Consider the following 19,186-nt stretch of genomic DNA (forward strand, 5'->3'; position numbering starts at 1 on the left):
TTTTAAGTAATTTATTGGCATGATTGTGTTTACAAACAATATTGCCAAAGCATTAATACACACAACAAATAATTACAAAAAACAAAACAAATAAAAATAGAATTAAAATAAGGTGCCAAGTAATGAATAAAATAAAAGTTATACAAATAATAACAATATACACTGTATAATGTAAAATAAAATAAAAATTTAACAAAACATTAATAGAAATAGATACCCCTTGATTATGTTGATAAAGGCAGTGATTATCATTATTTTATATATATATATATATATATATATATATATATATATATATATAATGTGTTCACCTCCAAGCTTTGCCGCCGGTGCTGTTCTTTCCAGAGTTGCATGAGCAGCTTATTATGACTTGACGTTCTCCCTGTTCAGTGAGAGTTTAGGTCTCTGGTGCTTCCAACTTTGTAGTGATTGTTAAGCGCGCCATGCCACAAATTTGCGCTTCAGCCACCAAGGTCTCTGCCCCAGGAAATTGGCAGGCCTTTTACCCCTTCCATTATTATTTATTTTCACACAAATGTTGTTGCATCAGTATTCAATAAAAAGAAATACATTTTGTCTATCTTGATACATTTTTGTGACCAGAAAAAAAGGCAATTTTCCTTAAGGAGTGCCTTTAGCCCCATTGTACCCCAATATGAAAAGTGACATTTTGCTTATGTACTAGTATTTTTTAGATCTTGTTGCTGCCTTCGACACCACAGATTACGACATTCTCTTGAATAGGATTGAGAATTATGTTGGTATATGTGGACTTGCATTAGCATGGTTTAGGTCCTATTTAGCAGACAGCTACCAATTTGTCTGTGTAAACGAGGATGTCAAATCAAATAACAGTTAAGTATTGAGTGCCACAGGGATCAGTTTTAGGGCCTCTGCTTTTCTCCTTATATATGCTTCCCCTGGGAGATATGATCAGGAATCGTGGAATAAGTTTCCACTGTTATGCCGACGATACCCAACTATATATTTCTTCGAAACTTCAAGAAATTTCACAATTCTCCAAATTAGCAGAGTGTATCAATGAAATCAATGATTGGATGGCCAGAAATTTCCTTCTATTCAATTCTGACAAAAGAGAGGTACTAATTATTGGACCAAAAACCTCTAAAAATAAGCTGCAAAAATATAATTTGACTCTCGATGGATGTACTGTTACATTGTCTTCTACAGCGAAGAACATAGGTGTTATATTTGATACCAATCTGTCCTTTGAAAATCTAATTTACAGTGTTTGTAGAACAGCATTCTTCCACCTCAGAAATATTGCTAAGCTACGACACATGCTCTCTGTTGCTGATGCCGAAAAACGAATTAATGCATTCATGACCTCAAGACTAGATTATTGTAATGCATTACTGGGAGGATGTCCTGCAAGTTCAATTGGTTCAAAATGCAGCAGCCAGAGTGCTGACTAGAACCAAGAAATATGATCATATTAGCCCTATTTTATCATTGTTACATTGGCTACCTGTTAAATTTCGTATTAATTTTAAAATTCTGTTAAGTACGTACAAAGCTTTGAATGGTCTAGCTCCACAGTACTTAAGTAACCTTCTACCATGCTATGTTCCATCACGTTCATTACGATCGCAAAATTCTGGCCTGTTAATTGTTCTTAGAATATCAAAATCCACAAAAAGAGGTAGATCATTTTACTATTTGGCTCCTAAACTATGAAATAGTCTCCCTAACAAAGACACACTCACTCAGTTTAAGTCTAGACTAAAGATTCATCTATTTAGCCAGGCATACACCTAATTTATCCATCAACTCACAATTAGGCTGCTTTAGTTAGGTCTGCCGGAACCAGAAACAGTGATCATGCTCTATAACGCTGCAAAAAATGTAATGGCATCTACGCTAATATTATTCTATTTGTTTCCCTGTCTCAAACTCGGGATTCATATCCTGAGGTTACTAGAGCCGGCCAGATCCAGCTCTGTTCCTGCTTGGTGTCGGACTCCACTGCTACGTGTCTCTGAGTGATGACGACTAAGCCAGACATCACTTCAGGCTATTACGATGGACTTACCAACCATAAGACATGGGATGCTTCATATGCCACTGCCTGAACCTTGGACTTAATGACCTGTTGGTTGAACAGCGATACACCTCACTGATCTCTTCCTGCATCACCTTGGTCTAATGGTGGACTACACTCTTAAAATGGAATACATAGACTTTCAATTATTTGCCAACAAAAGCCTTCATCTGCCAACTAACAAAGGACAATGCATCAATGAGAACTTCTGCAGTTAATCCAGGCTGAACCTCAAAGACATTAGTCATTAATCTTACAGTTCATACTAAATCTTTGTATAAACACTGGCCGTTAACACTTAGTTTACTCATTTTAAAACATGACCTGCACTGCAAATAACTACTATAGGCATTATATTCATGCTGGTTAGCCAGAGGGGAACTGGCCCACACAGTGAGCCTGGTTTCTCCCAAAGTTATTTTTCTCCATTAACCAACATCTGATGGAGTTTTGTGTTCCTTGCCACAGTCGCCTTCGGCTTGCTCACTGGGGTTATAAATACAATTATTATTTAATTACTTATTTTTTAAAAATACACAATCGTATTTTATCAAACTACACAATGATGACTCTAAGACATTATAGATATTACAGTTTTATCTTCTGTTGATGCCTGATCTTCTGTAAAGCTGCTTTGAAACGATGTGTGTTGTGAAAGACGCTATACAAATAAAAATGACTTGACTGTTACTTTAGATTTTGCATATTTCAATCCGTTTGCCTATTATTTTTCCGTCATCTACTCCTGCTAAACACAGGGTTCGTGATGGAACGGATCTGTACCTTTAAGAGCGAGTGCTCACTAAAAAGCATGTCACTCACATTCCATTTCAGATTTCAAGTAATTTGAAGTTAATTTTGATTTGGACGTTACCAAAAGTGCGGTTGTCTGTGTCAGTTAGTTGTTTTCTGTGGAAATAGTTTCTGCACTTCCATCAGTTCGTCCCATTCATGGCGATCTGCAGAGACATGCTGTGGCATGAAAGGCAGGCACTATCACATCAATTATTTGACAGCGTATTGAACGAATCAGCACTAATCGCAGCCAGTGTCTCACCTCACGTGAATCCCTCCCCCCTCCCAGTGAATTTGAGGAGACACTGCCTTCCTTGCCTACTCGGAGGATTTACGACTGGCCTATGGGCGGCCAGATGTTTGTGGAGTGACACCCCTAGCTAAATGTGTCAGGAATACAAGGTCCTGTTCTATGTTTTTAATGCAGTCCATGGTAAGGCTCCTGGTTATGTCACTAGTCTTCATGCAGGTCACTAAAATCAGCTTACAGGTTACTTCCCGATCGTGCCTTTTCTGTTGCTGGTCCGAGATTGTGGAATGGTCTAACATTGGATATTAGATCCTCCTCTACTATCTTATTTGTTTTCTCCAGCTTTCAACACTTGATGGATACTTTGTTTTGTAATTTTTATCCTTGTCCACTATGTTTATGTTTTCTTTATTTGATGGTAACTCAGCAAAAAAAAAAAAAAAGAAACATCCTCTCACTTTCATCTGCTTTTATTTTCAGCAAACTTAACATGTGTAAATATTTGTATGAACATAAAAAGATTCAACAACTAAGACATAAACTGAACAAGCTTCACAGACGTGTGACTAACAGAAATGGAATAATGTGTCCCTGAACAAAGGAGGGGTCAAAAGTAACAGTCAGTATCTGGTGTGGCCACCAGCTGCATTAAGTACTGCAGTGCATCTCCTCCTCATGGTCTACACCAGATTTGCCAGTTCTTGCTGCGAGATGTTACCCCACTCTTCCACTTGCAAGATTCCAGACATTTCTGGGGGGAATGGCCCTAGCCCTCACCCTTCGATCCAACAGGTCCCAGACGTGCTCAATGGGATTGGGGCTCTTTGCTGGCAATGGCAGAACATTGACTTTCCTGTCTTGCAGGAAATCACGCACAGAACGAGCAGTATTGCTGGTGGCATTGTCATGCTGGAGGGTCATGTCAGAATGAGCCTGCAGGAAGGGTACCACGAGGGAGGAGGATGTCTTCCATGTAACGCACAGCGTTGAGATTGCCTGCAATGACAACAAGCTCAGTCCGATGATGCTGTGACACACCGCCCCAGACCCTGACAGACCCTCCACCTCCCAATCGATCCCGCTTCAGAGTACAGGCCTTGGTGTAACGCTCATTCCTTCGATGATAAACATGAGTCTGACCATCACCCCTGGTGGTCAATCCTAAACATTGAAAACATCCCTGCACAAATTGTGGTATTTCATAGCAACTTTGCTCACTGTGAAAATGTGTACAATACTTTTTTGAAACAGGAGTTAATTGGCTGAAACTCTTTCCACATGAAGGGCAGAGGTGTGGCATCTCTCCATTATGCATGCTCTCATGTGCTTTGAGGAATTGTTAAACTGTAAAACTCATTCCATGAGTTGAGCACTTATAATGTTTTTTCCTGTATGAATTCTTTCATGCTTTTTCAAGCATGCAACTCTAGTAAAGGCTTTCCCACACTCAAAGCACACATGAAGTTTCTTATTGGTATGTATTTTCTGGTGCTCTTTTAAATTGCGGACCCATAAAAAACTTTTGCCGCAATAAGAACACATGTGGGGCCTCTCAGTTGCATGAGTTTTGAGGTGTTTTTGGAGATGACTTGCCTCAGTGAAACTCTTGCCACACTGAGAACAGTGGTGTAATTTCTCTCCTGAATGCATCTCCATATGACCTACTAGGTGTGCTTGATATGTAAAACTCTTCCCACACTGAGGGCATGTGTAAGGCTTCGCTCCAGTGTGAATTCGTGTGTGAACAGCAAGGTTTCCTTTGTGTGTAAAATACTTCCCACACTGAGGGCATGTGAAAGGCTTCTCTCCAGTGTGAATTCTTTTGTGAACCTCAAGGTTTCCTTTATGCGTAAAATTCTTTCCACATTGAAGGCATGTGAAAGGCTTCTCTCCAGTGTGAATCCTCATGTGCTTCTGAAGACTTCCTCTCATTGTGAAACTCTTTCCACACTGATGGCATGAGAAAGGCTTCTCTCCAGTGTGAATTCTCATGTGATCATTAAGGTTATCTCTATGTATATAACTCTTTCCACACTGATCACATTTGTAGGGCCTCTTTCCAGAGTGAATTCTCATGTGATTCTTAAGGCTTGCTTTATGAATGAAACTCTTTCCACACTGATCGCACGGGAAAGGCTTCTCTCCAGAGTGAACTCTAAAGTGACACATAAGTTGTTCTTTAGATGTGAAACTCTCTTTACATTGAAGGCATGTGAAAAAAATTTGGGCTCCAGTTCTTCGACGTCTTTTTTGTGAGAAATTTTCAGTCTCTGAGCAACTAAAAGGTTTTTCTTCAGTTTTGAATTGAGGTTCTTCATACTGATGTTTCTCCTCCAATGTCAGTTCTTGACTTTCCTCTTTCACTTCCATCAGGTCTAAAATGAACATAGTTAAAATTAATTTCAAGCGTGAAAAATGTGACGAATAGAAATAAGTGACTCAATTTCAAATGGCAGTTTTTTATGTGATCCTCAATTGATGTTAATTCATTTAAAATTAAATTTCAAATCTGTATATTAATATACTTTGTATATATAAAATCTGGTTCATACATTTTCCTCTTGATTGTCCTAATTCAACTGTTAATTTACAGATCCTATGATGTTTTAACTTAGTCACAAAGTAACTGCATGAGGCTTTGTTACATTATGCGTGGTTTATACTAGATGCAGCCACTTGTTCACGAGGCTGTCGCCTCACCTCTGCAAAGCTCTGTTTCGCACGGTGACATGGCAATTTTTTATTTATTTTTTTCGCACGGTGCGCACTCAGTGCCTCAATCCCATTCGAGGAAAGGTCCTGCAGATGTGTTTGTGCTTTTGAGGCAGAGTAAAACTACTGCAAATAATGTTAAAAGGACAATGTTTTCACAGTGAAACGACCTGCTGCAGCTCCTCAATTGTTCTTGTTCAGAAAGACAAGTAACGCCCGTTCCTTTTCAAGTCTGAAAAAAAAAAACAACATCTAATTAATTAACACCGGTTACACATGTTATGTCGGTAGTGGTAGACTAAGGATGTGTCCGAAATCAAAGTTAGCTGTCTTGTTGCCTCGCTGCCCTATTAGTCAATGATTCAACAGACAGCTTTTGCGTACAAAAGGTACCTCCAGAAACTGGTTTCGGACAGGCTACTGAGGCAGCAAACTGAGGTTGCTAGGATACCAGCAACTGATTATCACCATCTCGTGTCCACTAAAGGTAACGCGTCTGCTTCATTCTTCCAACCGAACCACAATGGTCTAATAATCTAGGACAAAATCAAGAGAGTTTTGGCAATAACCAAGTGTATATTCCATAACTTCTATAAATACTAATTTCTTGCTAGAAATGGAATCAAAAGTTGGATGTCAACTGCCTCTTCGGCTGCCATTTTTTTTCTTCAGCTCAACCGCCGTGGATCTGCACGCACAGGAATACTGGATTTCATAGGCAGCAAAGGATACATCTATGCTATGTTTTGGACGCAGCCTGAAACAGAGTGGTTGGAATACTTCATGTGTCACTGCCTGAACCTTGGACTTAGGATGGACTTCACCAAAATTACCTGCCATAAGTTACCAGCCGGACTGCAATGCCCTTCACTGACTGTTGCCTGTACCGTCCAGGTAAAAGGATGGACTACGGTCTCTTGAAATGGAATACATATACAATGAATTAAATACCAACTAAACAAAGGCAGGGCTCCAGACTGCGACTAAAATGGTCGCAAATGCGACCAAAAATAATTGATTGTGACAATAATTTAGCATCTAGTCGCCACTGGCGACAGTTGGGTTGTGTGTGCTCATATGCAGTTTCGTCAGATATCATCTTGAGTTATTGAATACATCTTTAGAGCGCGCACCACCAGTGTGTCTCGCGCTGCTTTTCACCCGTTCTGTTGTGATGACTAGCTCGCTGCACCGCACGCAACAACAAACCCAGTGCAAGAGAGTCATGAACAAATGACTCTTTTGAACAGAGTTTTTCATGAATCACCCGAAAATAGGGATGGGCGGATCGATACTAAAGTATCGATACTTCCGATACTGATGTGGTATCAAGAATATCGATCCTCACATAAAAATATCGATTCTGAAGGGGTTTTTTTAATTAGTGATCTTATTATTTAGATTACATGAGTATTAATGCATCTCATAAGCTTCAAAAGTGGAAAAAAATTATTATATGAGTGAATAGTTGCATGGCGCCAGAACTATTTTTTTCCCTGCTCATCTTGACAAGCAGAAATGCTGAAATACACCAGCAGTCAGACAGCGCTCACACTTTCAGTCATAGCGCTTGTTCAAAGAGGGAGCAGCGCTTTCCTGAGGTAATGACAGAAAAACAGCATCTGGAGTTATTCACACTAAGTAATGACAAACCTAAACGTGACATGTATTATAAAGGGCTTGTGTGACCATTTTTACAGGTTTATTTAAATTTAGGGTTGTTAAAAAATTGATAACACTGTGTAACACAATTTTTGTTCCTGGGTAGTAAGCGTTATTTCCTAATTGCGTATGCCTCAAAGGTATAGAAAATGGCTATTATTCCCCACAAATTTGCTTTTGTGACCTGGACAGTGATATTTTAAAATGTACCTATTTCCAATGAGAAAATGGGCATATGTTGTTTTTTTCTGACTTTGTGAAAAGACACAAATTTGCCCATTTTCTCATTTCAGTTACACATCTGTAATGCTAGTTAACAAATGATACCCTTATGAAAACTACCCATGGATTTACTGTAGTAATAATGTATAAACCATGACTAGTAACCATTACTGTAGTAACTGTTTTTTTTTCCCCTTTTCTTTTTGGCAGTAACCAAGGTTTTTTACAATTAACCATGGTTTTACTACAGCATTACTGTAGAATACATATTGTACCTTGGTTTTAGTAATAGTAACCATATAATATCTATGGTTAATTTTGTGGTTTTATGGCTTATACTTACTAATTTTTAAAGGGTAAACAAAGCAGCCTAATAACTTTGTTTAGGCCTATAAATATATAAAATAATAAAAAAACGTAATAATTTAAGTTACTAATTTTATCCAAAGAATCGTAAAAATTCAGTTCATTAGAGGTATCGTATTGGTATCGGCGATTTTGGCCTAAAAGTACTTGGTATCAGATCGAAAAGAAAATAAGTGGTATCGCCCATCCCTACCCGAAAAGAACTGAGGGTTTGAACTCTGGAGCTCAGGTTAGATTCACTTTCTCAGTGAATCAGCCGTCAGTGTCCTCACATCTGGGAGTGCAGACATTTCAAAATAAGAGTCCCAAGTGTATTTCGGGCTTTTTATAATTAAAAGTCCCATACTGTGTACCACTTTTTTATTTCTTCTGTTAATTACTGATTGGGATTGGAGTAACTCAAACTGCATCTGGGATATCTTTCAGATTGCACTCGTGGTCTCTGTGTCTGGGCCATCCGGTATCCGTAAAAAAAATAAAAAAAATAAATAAAATATATATATATATATGATCAAGCTTTTGACACTTAGGACAGTTGAGGGACTTGTACACAACTAATACACAAGGTGCAAACATTCACTGATGTGCAAGAAGACAACAAACTACTATATGCATACTATCCTTTATGTAAATATCTGTATTGTAGATTGTGAAGAGCAGTACTAAATAAAAAAATCGTATCTCTTATATTTGTATAAATTATGAAAGGGGTGTGAACATTTGAGACAAAAGGGAATGCAAACCTATCTTCTCAACAATATATTCTGTTTATTAGACCTCTGATTAATGGGTTATCAGCTGTCTTCCTTTTCTTCAGCTTTCTATCTCGTTTCTGAACAGCAATCTAACTTGAGCAATTCTGTGATCTGGCGACTAAAAACAGCTAAAAACAGACCAAAACTAAAAATGTTTCAGAATAGGAGCCAATGGATCCTACGTCATTTTTTTTAGTCTGGAGCCCTGAAAGGACAATCCATCTACATGCATCTTTGTCACTAATTTTACAGTTCATACAAAATCATTTCGTTTAAACATTGGCCTCTAACATTTACTTAGTTTACTAATTTAAACCATGTCTTGTTCTACACATACTGTAAATAACTATTATTGCCATTATATTCATACTGTTTAGCCAGAAGGGAACTGGCCCTCAAAGTGAGCCTTGATTCTCCCAAGGTTATTTTACTCCATTAACAAACATCTTATGGAAGGCTTTGTTTCTTGACTCGGTCACATTTGGCTTGCTCACTGGGGGTCTAAATACAGATATTATTTACTTAAGGCACAATCTACAATTACATTTTTATCAGACTGCACAATGATGACCAAGACATTAATGCTTTAAATTCTGTTATAATTTCCTGTACAGCTGCTTTGAAACGTCATTTGTCAGTGTGAAAAGCGCTACACAAATAAGAATGACTTGAGTGGTTTAATTAAAACCCACCTCATAAGCATGATGAGATTAAAATATCTTTATTGTGTTATCATATATGATACAACTTTAAAGTTACAGAGGATGGTGTTGAGCAGACAAAAGTTCATAATAGTTCACAATTAACACACATAAACTGATAGCCTATGGGCAGCGCGACTGGCTCGTGTGCTGTAGAACAGGTTCTAGACTCGCTTTATCTAACCTTTTTGTTTTTTCATCAGTTTTGATACATATGGTAAGTAAAATACATCCAGCAGACAAACAATATGCCTTTGAATAAATACACATTTGACCACATAAACAGTAAAATTTTACATCGATAAAGTTAAAAAGCCCAGTGTCCTGTAAGATCATTCTTGGTCATTTGGTCTTATTATACTGTATATAATTTATACATGGTCGCCTGTTGAATTTTATATTTGTTACCACGATTATGTTTTAAAGGGAAAATCATTGGCGGTACAGTCACATAGTGCGGCAGTGTTCATGATTACATGATAAAGTTTATGATTCATCTTAATTACATAATACAGTACAATAGCGTGAAACATTATTGCTTTTTGTCACATTGTATTGCGTACACTGCAGCCGAGCGATCTGAGACAATGAGCCCCATGATGTCTGAGGAAGACTTCGGAAGATTTTATCCATTAGTCCGCTTTATTTCCAAATGTTCCACAGTTGCTGCTGTGTTTATTTCCTTTTTTTTTTGTAATTAACATTTTTATTGATTTATATGCACATGACAGTGGAAAAAAACTCAACACATATATAAAGAATCAACATTTTACATATAACCCTACTAATACAATTCCACCCTGACCCCTAACGAACACCCCTGTGGTCCCACATAACACACACACAATCCAAAAAAAAAAAAAAAAAAAAAAAAAATTATATATAAATAAAACAAATATATAAATAAAATAAACATACATGATTAAACTAAACTACACTCTCCACATCCCCTCCCCGAGAGTCCCCCCAAAATAACTAAATATTTGCACCATTTTTTAGCAAATAAGTCCCTCAACCCCAGCCTTCTACTTACCGCCTCTTCAAATGCAGCTACCCTGCCCATTTCCACACACCACTCCGAAAAAAAGGGTGCTCCACTTGACTTCCAGCCCCTTAAAATTACTTGCCTGCCGATCATGAGACTGGTCAGAACCCAATTTTTTATGTGATTATCCCCTAAATGCATGACCGCCCCATCACCCAAAATACAGAGTCTGGGACAAAGCAAAACCTGAGTGTTCAAAACATCACACAAATACCTCTGAACCCTCGACCAAAACTCCTGGATCTTAACACCCCCCCAAAAAGACATGGGTAGTGTCTCCAACTTCTGATTGGCATCGCCAGCAAGTGGGTGTGTCTTTAAGACCAAGCCTATATAATCTAGAGTGGGTCCAATAAAATCTATGTAAAATCTTAAATTGCATAAGGCGAACCCTTCCATCTCTAGATACAGACTTGACATTTTTAAGAATCTTAGTCCACACTCCATCCTCCAATACCAAATTCAAATCTTTTCCCATACTCTCTTGAGAAGTCAAGGCTCCATCCCCCAGACTCAGAATTAGTAGGGAGTAATACACTGATGCTTCATGGCCTTTTCCAAAAGCAGCAATCACCTCTCCCAAAGCACCTGCCGCTTTAGGGGGGTGTGTGCCACTCCCAAAAATAGTGCGGAGTAGGTGGCGACACTGTAAATACTTGCCAAAATATATGAACCAAAATGTTGAACCAAAATTTTCAAAAGGTCTCAATACTCCACCCTCATATAGGTCACCAAGTGCATTAACCTCCCTCACAATCCAATCTGACCAACAAAAAGGGGACTTATTCAGCCATATGCTCGAGGCTGCGTTTAAATAAATATCCGAATTAAACAAGCTGGACACTTTTCTCCATATCGAGTGCAAATGCAAAATAACGGGGTGTGACTTAACCTCTCCGGCTAGTTTGATCGAAAGGCTTTGTAGTGGCGAGATAGGGGCAAGAACTTCCTTTTCAATACAAAACCAGGGAGGGGCTCTCTCAGGTGGAAGCGACCAATGAGCCAAACGTCTAACCCATAAAACAAAATCTTGGGTAGGCCTAACCCACCATTATCAATTGGCCTATGTAACTTATTGAAATTTAACATGGGGCGTTTACCATTCCAAATAAAGGACTTCGCAATGCCATCAAATTGCTTGAAATAAGAGAGGGGGACATCTACAGGGAGAGACTGAAGCAGGTAGTTGAATTTTGGAATACAATTCATTTTAATAATATTAACCTTCCCAATCATCGATAAATGTAATGAAGCCCACCTGTCCACATCGCTCGAAAACCTTTTTATTAAAGGGTCAAAATTAACTAACTAAATCAGATAAATTTGCTGGGAATAAAATCCCCAAATCCTTAATGCCCTGTTTGGGCCACTGGAAGGTGCCTGGCTGGAAAGCCGTTTCTGGGCAGTATGCTGTCAGCACCAAAGCTTTGGATTTAGACCAATTGACTTAGTATCCTGAGAATTTGGAAAAGGAATTAATCATTCTGTGGAGGCAAGGCATAGATCTAGTAGGTTCAGAGACAAATAATAAAATATCATCTGCGTAAAGCAGAAGCTTATGTGCCACACCTCCCGCTGTCACCCCTGGAAAATCATCCTCCTTTCTTATCGCGGCTGCTAATGGTTCCAGGGCAAGACAGAACAATAATGGGGAAAGAGGGCAAGCCTGCCGAGTGCCCCTATTCAGAGTAAAATAATCTGAAATTAATCCATTTGTTTGTAGCTGTGTTTATTTCCTTAAGATTTCTTCTCACCTACCGCCATATTGCATGGTGATAGTGGGGGTTCTCTCTTACATCATTCTCCGAGATTCCCCAGCACACTTGAGTGCAAACACAGCACCTTTTTCAGCTCAAACAAAAGCTCTAAAAAAAACTTTCTACCTCCCTTGGGTTAAGGGAAATAGTAAGGTGTGAATCACTCTAAGGCTATACACCAATCAGCCACAACATTAAAATCACTTGCCTAATATTGCGTAGGTCCCCCTCGTTCTGCCAAAACAGCGCCAACCCACATCTCAGAATAGCATTCCGAGATGATATTCTTCTCACCACAATTGTACAGAGCGGTTATCTGAGTTACCGTAGACTTGTCAGTTTGAAGCAGTCTGGCCATTCTCTGTTGACCTCTCTAATCAACAAGGCATTTCTGTCCACAAAAATGACACTCACTGGATGTTTTGTTTTTGGCACCATTCTGAGTAAATTCTAGAGATTGTTGTGTGTGAAAATCCCAGGAGATCAGCAGTTACAGAAATACTCTAACCATCCTATCTGGCACCAACAATCATGCCACGGTCCAAATCACTGAGATCAAAGTTTTTCCCCATTCTGATGGCTGATGTAAACATTGCAGGCGGCTTGCAAATCCACAAATCCACAATCATGCCACTTTCACGTGTACAGCTCTTCGCGGCAGGCTCTGCGAGAGACAAAAATATTTTATCTTTCTATGAGCGGCTGCGGCAGCCGCGTTGGACTTTTGAAATTATTGAAATGCTTTATTCATAGTCAGTTATACAACATTTTACTGAGCTCATAGCAGACTGCTGAAAACATGGAAGAGTTGTATGATCCCTCAAAAATCTTGTAGAGATATTAATTTAAAAAAAAATGCCAGTGCTTGGGAGCTTGTGAGTGTACGAGTTTGTTACCCAGATAAAATAAAGTGCAAAAAAAAATTTTAAAAAAAATTAAGTAAACAGAACTCAGTCATGAAGTCCATGCTAGTCATAAACCATACAGAAAGTATTTTTCAGTTCTAATGAAATTATAAATAAACAAACAATAAATTATTGTGAATTGTTAAATAAGCAAGTGCCCTTTTTACTTTATCATTCGTTTATCTCATGTTCTCAGCTGATTATGACTAACTACTGATTTGACTGAACTACTGTATGAACTATATAAACCGTTAAAGAAACACAGAGAGCCCGGTTTAAAATCTGTTTGGTTCATAGCGTCTAAATTATACAACTGAGTGTTGCCAGGGTATTTCTCCACGAGGTGAGGTAAAATAGGTGAATTTTTCTCTCACAGCAATTGCAAGTCTGCTGCTGCTGTTGGTGTGTAAGAGACTTCACACAATAGATACAGTCGGCAAGGAGGCCCCACCCACTCGTGGGGGAAGCAAAGTGCTGTTACCATAGTAACTCATACATTCCTTTGAGGAAAACGGTGAGAAATTTAAAAAACGAAAAACAATATGAAAATGTGTTGTGTAGTTTTTTGCACTTAAAACAATGCCAGAAAACAGAAACTGATTGTTTATTACCTGCCAAATTACGGAAATATAAGCCCAAAGAAGAGCACTGTGGCTGCAAGCTGCTGAGCCATAAAGTAGTTTCTTAGCAGCGCCAGGTCACCTCAAGACAGAAGTTTACATTTATGATTGTAACGTTAATATTTAGTCATACGATTGGTATCTTAAAACATTTTCATTTATACCTTTTAATATGATTTATGATTATTGAAATGATTGTACACTTAAAAATGCTAAAATTTCATAGCAAGTTTACCAGAAAAAAAACACTTGTTTTCTGGTGTTAACTCATGATTATGTCTCTGCTGGAGCCACTGTTGTGAAGATATGATAATCGATTTAGGGGCTGTTTACACGACAACGTTTTCAACTAAAAACGGAAAACGTTTTATGCGTTTTGGCTGTTCGTTTACATGACAACGGCGTTTTGGGGCCTGAAAACGCAAACTTTTGAAAACGGGTTTCAAAGTGCAAGTTTTTGAAAACGATGCCGTTACCATCTCCGTGTAAACATACAAAAACGAGAATTTGTGAAAACGATGACGTCATGCGCACGCGTATTACGCGTTCAGTCTATAGGCATGCGAGCGAGTACTTCAAAACAACGCGCGAGACATTCAAAACTATAATGGCGGACTACAGGTCTGTGTTTGTGCTGCTCAAGAGCTTGAGTTTACTGATGCTTCTCCAGCAAAGTAATTATAGCAATAAAGCAACCTCATCAACCATCCAGACAAAATTGCTCGATGCTTTCGCCATCTTCATTGTTTGTATTCACCGCTCTGTGGAAGAATGCTTACGTGCGCAGGCGCGTAGTGTTTTTTTTTATAAAGTGGCATCACCAACTATTGGCCTGGCATGCATAATACAGCTTTAGTCGTTTTCGCGGATCCGTGTGAACGGAGATCATTTTGACAACGTTGTCGTCTGTACGTGAAACTTTTCAAAAACGCAAAGGAAAAACTTTTCTGTTTTTAGTACATCGTTGTCGTGTAAACGTACCCTTTTAGTCTTGAATCTGCTCCGATGTTTCCCAAATACATTAAAGCACGTATCTAGCACCGCAGCGCTCTTCTTTGGACTAAAAAAATCTGTTTTGAGTTTTTCGGCATTGTTTGGAGTGCAAAAACTACACAACAGCTTTTCATCATATTTGTCATTGTTAAAATAGCCAAATTTGTCAGACATTTCTCCCATTTTTCCTCATAGGAATGTTTGAGTAACTACTGTAACAAAGTTTTGCTTTCACCCACGCTAAACCCCCGGGAATGACGCGTTGCCAACTGTATCTATGGAGTTCTTGTTGATTGTAACTATGGCAATAGCCACCCCTGAAACCATGACGCGAGCACAGCCTTGCCTGTACATAACGCTTCCACTACGAAAGAGCGGCTTTCTGCTTTCTCAGTGCACCCTCATTTGCTTACATTCATTTCTGCCTTTTTTTTTTTATTCATGGTCCGGGGCTTTTTTAGGTCAGTAGTTAGATGGACCGATCAGATGTCTGCATATTTTCACTTTTCTTTGTGCAAAGGGCAAAATGGCACATTTACCAATTTAAATGAATATCATCTGCTAAAACCACATCGAATTATAGTCCTTACCAGGAAGATACTGTAACGTCTGTTGCTGTTTATGCCTGAGGACTTGCTATTGGCTGTTGTCATTGCATAATTAATGAGGTACGTCTGTGCAGGTCTAGGTACAGTTTGGGGTGTTATTAATTAAAAGTTATTGGGGGTAATAGTTATGTTCTAAGATTAATGTTAATTATATAATTTTATGTTATGACATGGGTTTATTTATCTGTCTAGTTGATTGCTTGAGCAAGTCATCAGTTTGATCATCATTGTCTATTAGCGTAAAGAAAGCACTGACTCAAAGGATCTTTAACCATGACATTTTTAATCGTGGTTAATAGTGAAACCATATTATAGTCTAAACTGTCACTGGAACAGTATTTAATGTCTAACTTTAAACTTATTAGACTTCAAGCAGTGCAGTTACTGACAGGTGTTTCATATGACATTGTGTAGTTAAAGATAAACATTTTGTTGTAATAGTGTAACTTTATAAAAGAATAAATAAATGAAATATGCCATTACATTTACTGTTTGTTTAGATTTTTTATTTAAAATATATAGTTACTGTAGGATCAATAATTGGATTGCATTTATGTCTCTAAAAAGTCTAAAAATAAGTCCAATAATAATGAAAACATGGACTGGGAAAAATATTACAGGTAAAAGTGAAATTCATAATTGTTTTTCAGTTGTCTCCTCAGAATGATTATACTGTAGCTTTGATACATACTGATTTAATCCTATCAGACTTTGGGTCTGTAAATTAAAATGAGCAATTTCCCATCCAGTAAAGGGCATATTAAATTATCCAGAAAAGGGCTGGGTTTCTCCATAACGTTACAACTTAAGCTTTAACAATCATCTTAACTAACGTCGCTCATTATTTTACGACGGACTAACGCCTGTTTCCCAAACAGTTCTTTATAAAGATGAACTTAAGTGCCTTGTTATGGGAGCTGTCCAGTCCAAATTGAAGCTGATCACTTTGGCCAGTATGTCCAGGTGTTTGTCTTCTCAAAATGAAAATAAGGTAGAAATACTGACAAACATGGACATGTTTGTAACCTTGTCGAGGTGCCGAAATGTATTACCAAACTATTACAGAATTTAAATAAATAAATATGGCTTTAGTAAGACAGAGTTTCAAATGTATTGATGCTCAATCATAGAGATTCAAGGAAATATGCTTTGCCAATATACAGTATTATTAAGCTTACATATTCAATTGAGGGTGCTCTAATGTTTGCATCCCCACAGAACGATCCTGCATCTAGCTGGCAGCTGCAATGACATGATTGCAAAATAACAAGATACCTTACTACTTATATCTTAATTTATTATCAAATGGTAGTGTTGCCTACTAGCTCACCTTGTACTGCACTACCATGTTTGCGTAAAACATCCTCGTGCTCTCTTGCAATGTGACGCTTGCTAACTCACAGTCTCTCCACTCCCTTTTGATTTCTTCTCCTTCCTCATTCTAAGCTTTAATTTTTACTTTGCATTTATGTATAAGGTCTGCAACTTCACTTACACGATGTTTGAACTCCATAACCTCAAACCTATTGCTTATTTCCAAAACCAGCATATCAAAAAGCGCATTCTGGGTTGAGCAAGTGGAGTGGAATCTTCAAAAAGGTGCTCTCCGCTCTAGTGGAATTATCACCGCTCCACTCAACACTCACGTGATATGCGTTGTACATACATTATGTGTGGTACTGCTTTGCTCTGGTGGTTACAAACCTTGGCGAAAGAGTTTTTTAGGTGCCACAAAACCAGATGTGATGGAGTCAACATGTTGACAGAGCAGTGTGCTTTTTTATTTGCTAATAAGACGACAGAAAATATGTTTGTATAGTCTAACTTTTTCGGCAAGACTCTCCTCTAGGGCTGCAACTAATTATTATTTTAATAATCGATTAACCTTCGATTATTTCTATGATTAATCTGATAAAAATGAAATTTTATTTCCTGTATTTTATTAAAATATGATTTTTCAAAAAACTGAAATGATAAAGTGCGTAAGGATTTGGTTTGATTTACAATATTGAATTAATGATTCTTACTCTCAAACTTTAAAAAGCCTGAATCATAAAAAGTTAAGTTTAAATGTATTACTTTCAGGGCATATGTGAAACAGTTGCTTATCTTGTAAATGTAAAAAAAAACAAAACAAAAAACAAACAAAAGCTCATCATTAAAGAGTAAATTGATACATAGGGCATGGAGTGGGACAACAGTGACTGGAGAACAGAAATGTTAATAATTTGGCCCAACTGAAAAATACATAATTATGTTAGATACATACAGTATGCTTGTACACTGTCGCTGATTATATACATTTAAGTATTTTAATATTATAGTTTTTAAAATAGTATTTTCACTGATTACATGTTTCTAAACTATTCTTTTCATAAAATTGTGTAAATAATGTTTGCAATTGTATACATTTACTAGAGATATCAGACATTACATGATGTGGCATTATCAGGACCGTTAGCATGATTATACATTATATTCAGCATTATACACAGTTTAATATAGTACAATGATCTGTAAACGCAGTGCAGACATGAGCAGGAGAAAACACTTTGAAAACCGGCACACCTTGACTGCTGAGACTTCAGTCTGATATCATGAAAGCTGCACAGTTGATTACATTGAAACTGAAATCGTGGTATGATGTTGGTCAGTTTAATCGATATGATTGCGCTTCTCCATTAAGATCGGTTTGACTGACGCGGATGCGCGTGCTCGCTTGCTCGTTAGAGTTTAACAGAGACTCGGCTGTGGTTTTGCGAAATACGCGGCTGATTTTGAATTCATAACATGTTTACATTATAAAACACAGAAAATAGCAGTAAAATGTAAGTGATGCGCTGGAGAGAAACAACTCTTAAGCGCATCAAACAGCTCAACCAGTCCACATTAAATTGTATGTTTATTATGATCTTCTTTGAAGTGTTTATCAAGTGCTCTCGTGCGCGCTACAAATTGTCTCCGTTGTTTTTCCAAACGAGTTTTATCATGCAACACATTTTTCACTGAGCTGTGAAGTGACGTCACTGGGCTGTGAAGTGACGTCACTGACGGGGCTTCTCCGTGCTCGCTGCAAATATCCAACTAATCGATAATGAAATTCGTTTTCGATGATTTCCATTATCGATGTTATTGATTAGTTGTTGCAGCCCTACTCTCCTCAAATTGCTGCTATGCTATGACAGTTGTTGATTGATAAAAATAAACCCCGCTGTAGCGCTGAGAATTGCACTCCGATACATTTCACAATGCAACGACGCGTGAAATCGAGCTTGTGTAGCAAGATGCGTCTGCGTTCACGTACTTACGTAAAGTATGTTTGGGCCTTAAATGCGTTGAGCTGCGAGCGCAAGACCCGCTGCGATTCCAAGCAAAAGTATAAACAAGGCTTTAGGTTCCTCAGTGATTAATGAAAAATCATGAATATACACCAACCTATTTGTTCCTCGGTATCTTCATTTTTTACTCTACATGGTTCTGAATCACTCTTGTCTTCACTCTCCTGTTTAATAAACTCCATCTTAACGATAATGTGTTCGCAGATTTCAGTTGATAAACCGTGAATTAATCCTGCTTGTTTGCAAAAGTGTTTTAGTCAAAATGGCGTCGGGGGCGTGTTTAATGACGTAACCTAATTAATTTTAACAAGGCAAACCTGATGGCACACACTTGGAAATTGTATGTATGATTTTTTTTTAATTGTTTTATATCCTGGCTATAATAATAATAATAA

At 37.9% G+C, this 19,186-nt stretch overlaps 1 protein-coding gene across 4 annotated transcripts; it reads right to left on the bottom strand.

Moving 5' to 3' along the window:
• Positions 1-297: 297 nt before the first annotated feature.
• On the bottom strand, positions 298-19,041 carry LOC127440826 (gastrula zinc finger protein XlCGF8.2DB-like). 4 transcript variants are annotated; one of them, XM_051697771.1, is made up of 3 exons: positions 18,889-19,033; positions 5,990-6,051; positions 298-5,482 (listed from the first exon to the last, which is right to left on the bottom strand). In XM_051697771.1, exon 3 carries the CDS (start codon positions 5,475-5,477, stop codon positions 4,461-4,463), a length of 1,017 nt encoding a protein of 338 aa, XP_051553731.1. In that variant the 5' UTR covers positions 5,478-5,482; positions 5,990-6,051; positions 18,889-19,033; the 3' UTR covers positions 298-4,460. The 4 variants fall into 4 exon arrangements, with proteins under 4 accessions (XP_051553731.1, XP_051553730.1, XP_051553732.1 ...); XM_051697770.1 differs by having other exon boundaries at positions 5,808-6,051; XM_051697772.1 differs by lacking the exons at positions 5,990-6,051; positions 18,889-19,033 and adding an exon at positions 18,762-18,877.
• Between the last annotated feature and the right edge of the window lie 145 nt (positions 19,042-19,186).

This window comes from Myxocyprinus asiaticus, chromosome 5, assembly GCF_019703515.2.
Source record: "Myxocyprinus asiaticus isolate MX2 ecotype Aquarium Trade chromosome 5, UBuf_Myxa_2, whole genome shotgun sequence".
Lineage (NCBI taxonomy): Eukaryota > Metazoa > Chordata > Actinopteri > Cypriniformes > Catostomidae > Myxocyprinus > Myxocyprinus asiaticus.

Bases quoted from the DNA above. Each gene is read 5' to 3' on its own strand.
- LOC127440826 (XM_051697769.1), bottom strand. From the start codon at position 18,973: ATGGAGTTTATTAAACAGGAGAGTGAAGACAAGAGTGATTCAGAACCA. The intron at 5,483-18,888 runs GTTGGTGTATAT...TGTTCATTTTAG, and splicing joins AGATACCGAGGAACAAATAG to ACCTGATGGAAGTGAAAGAG.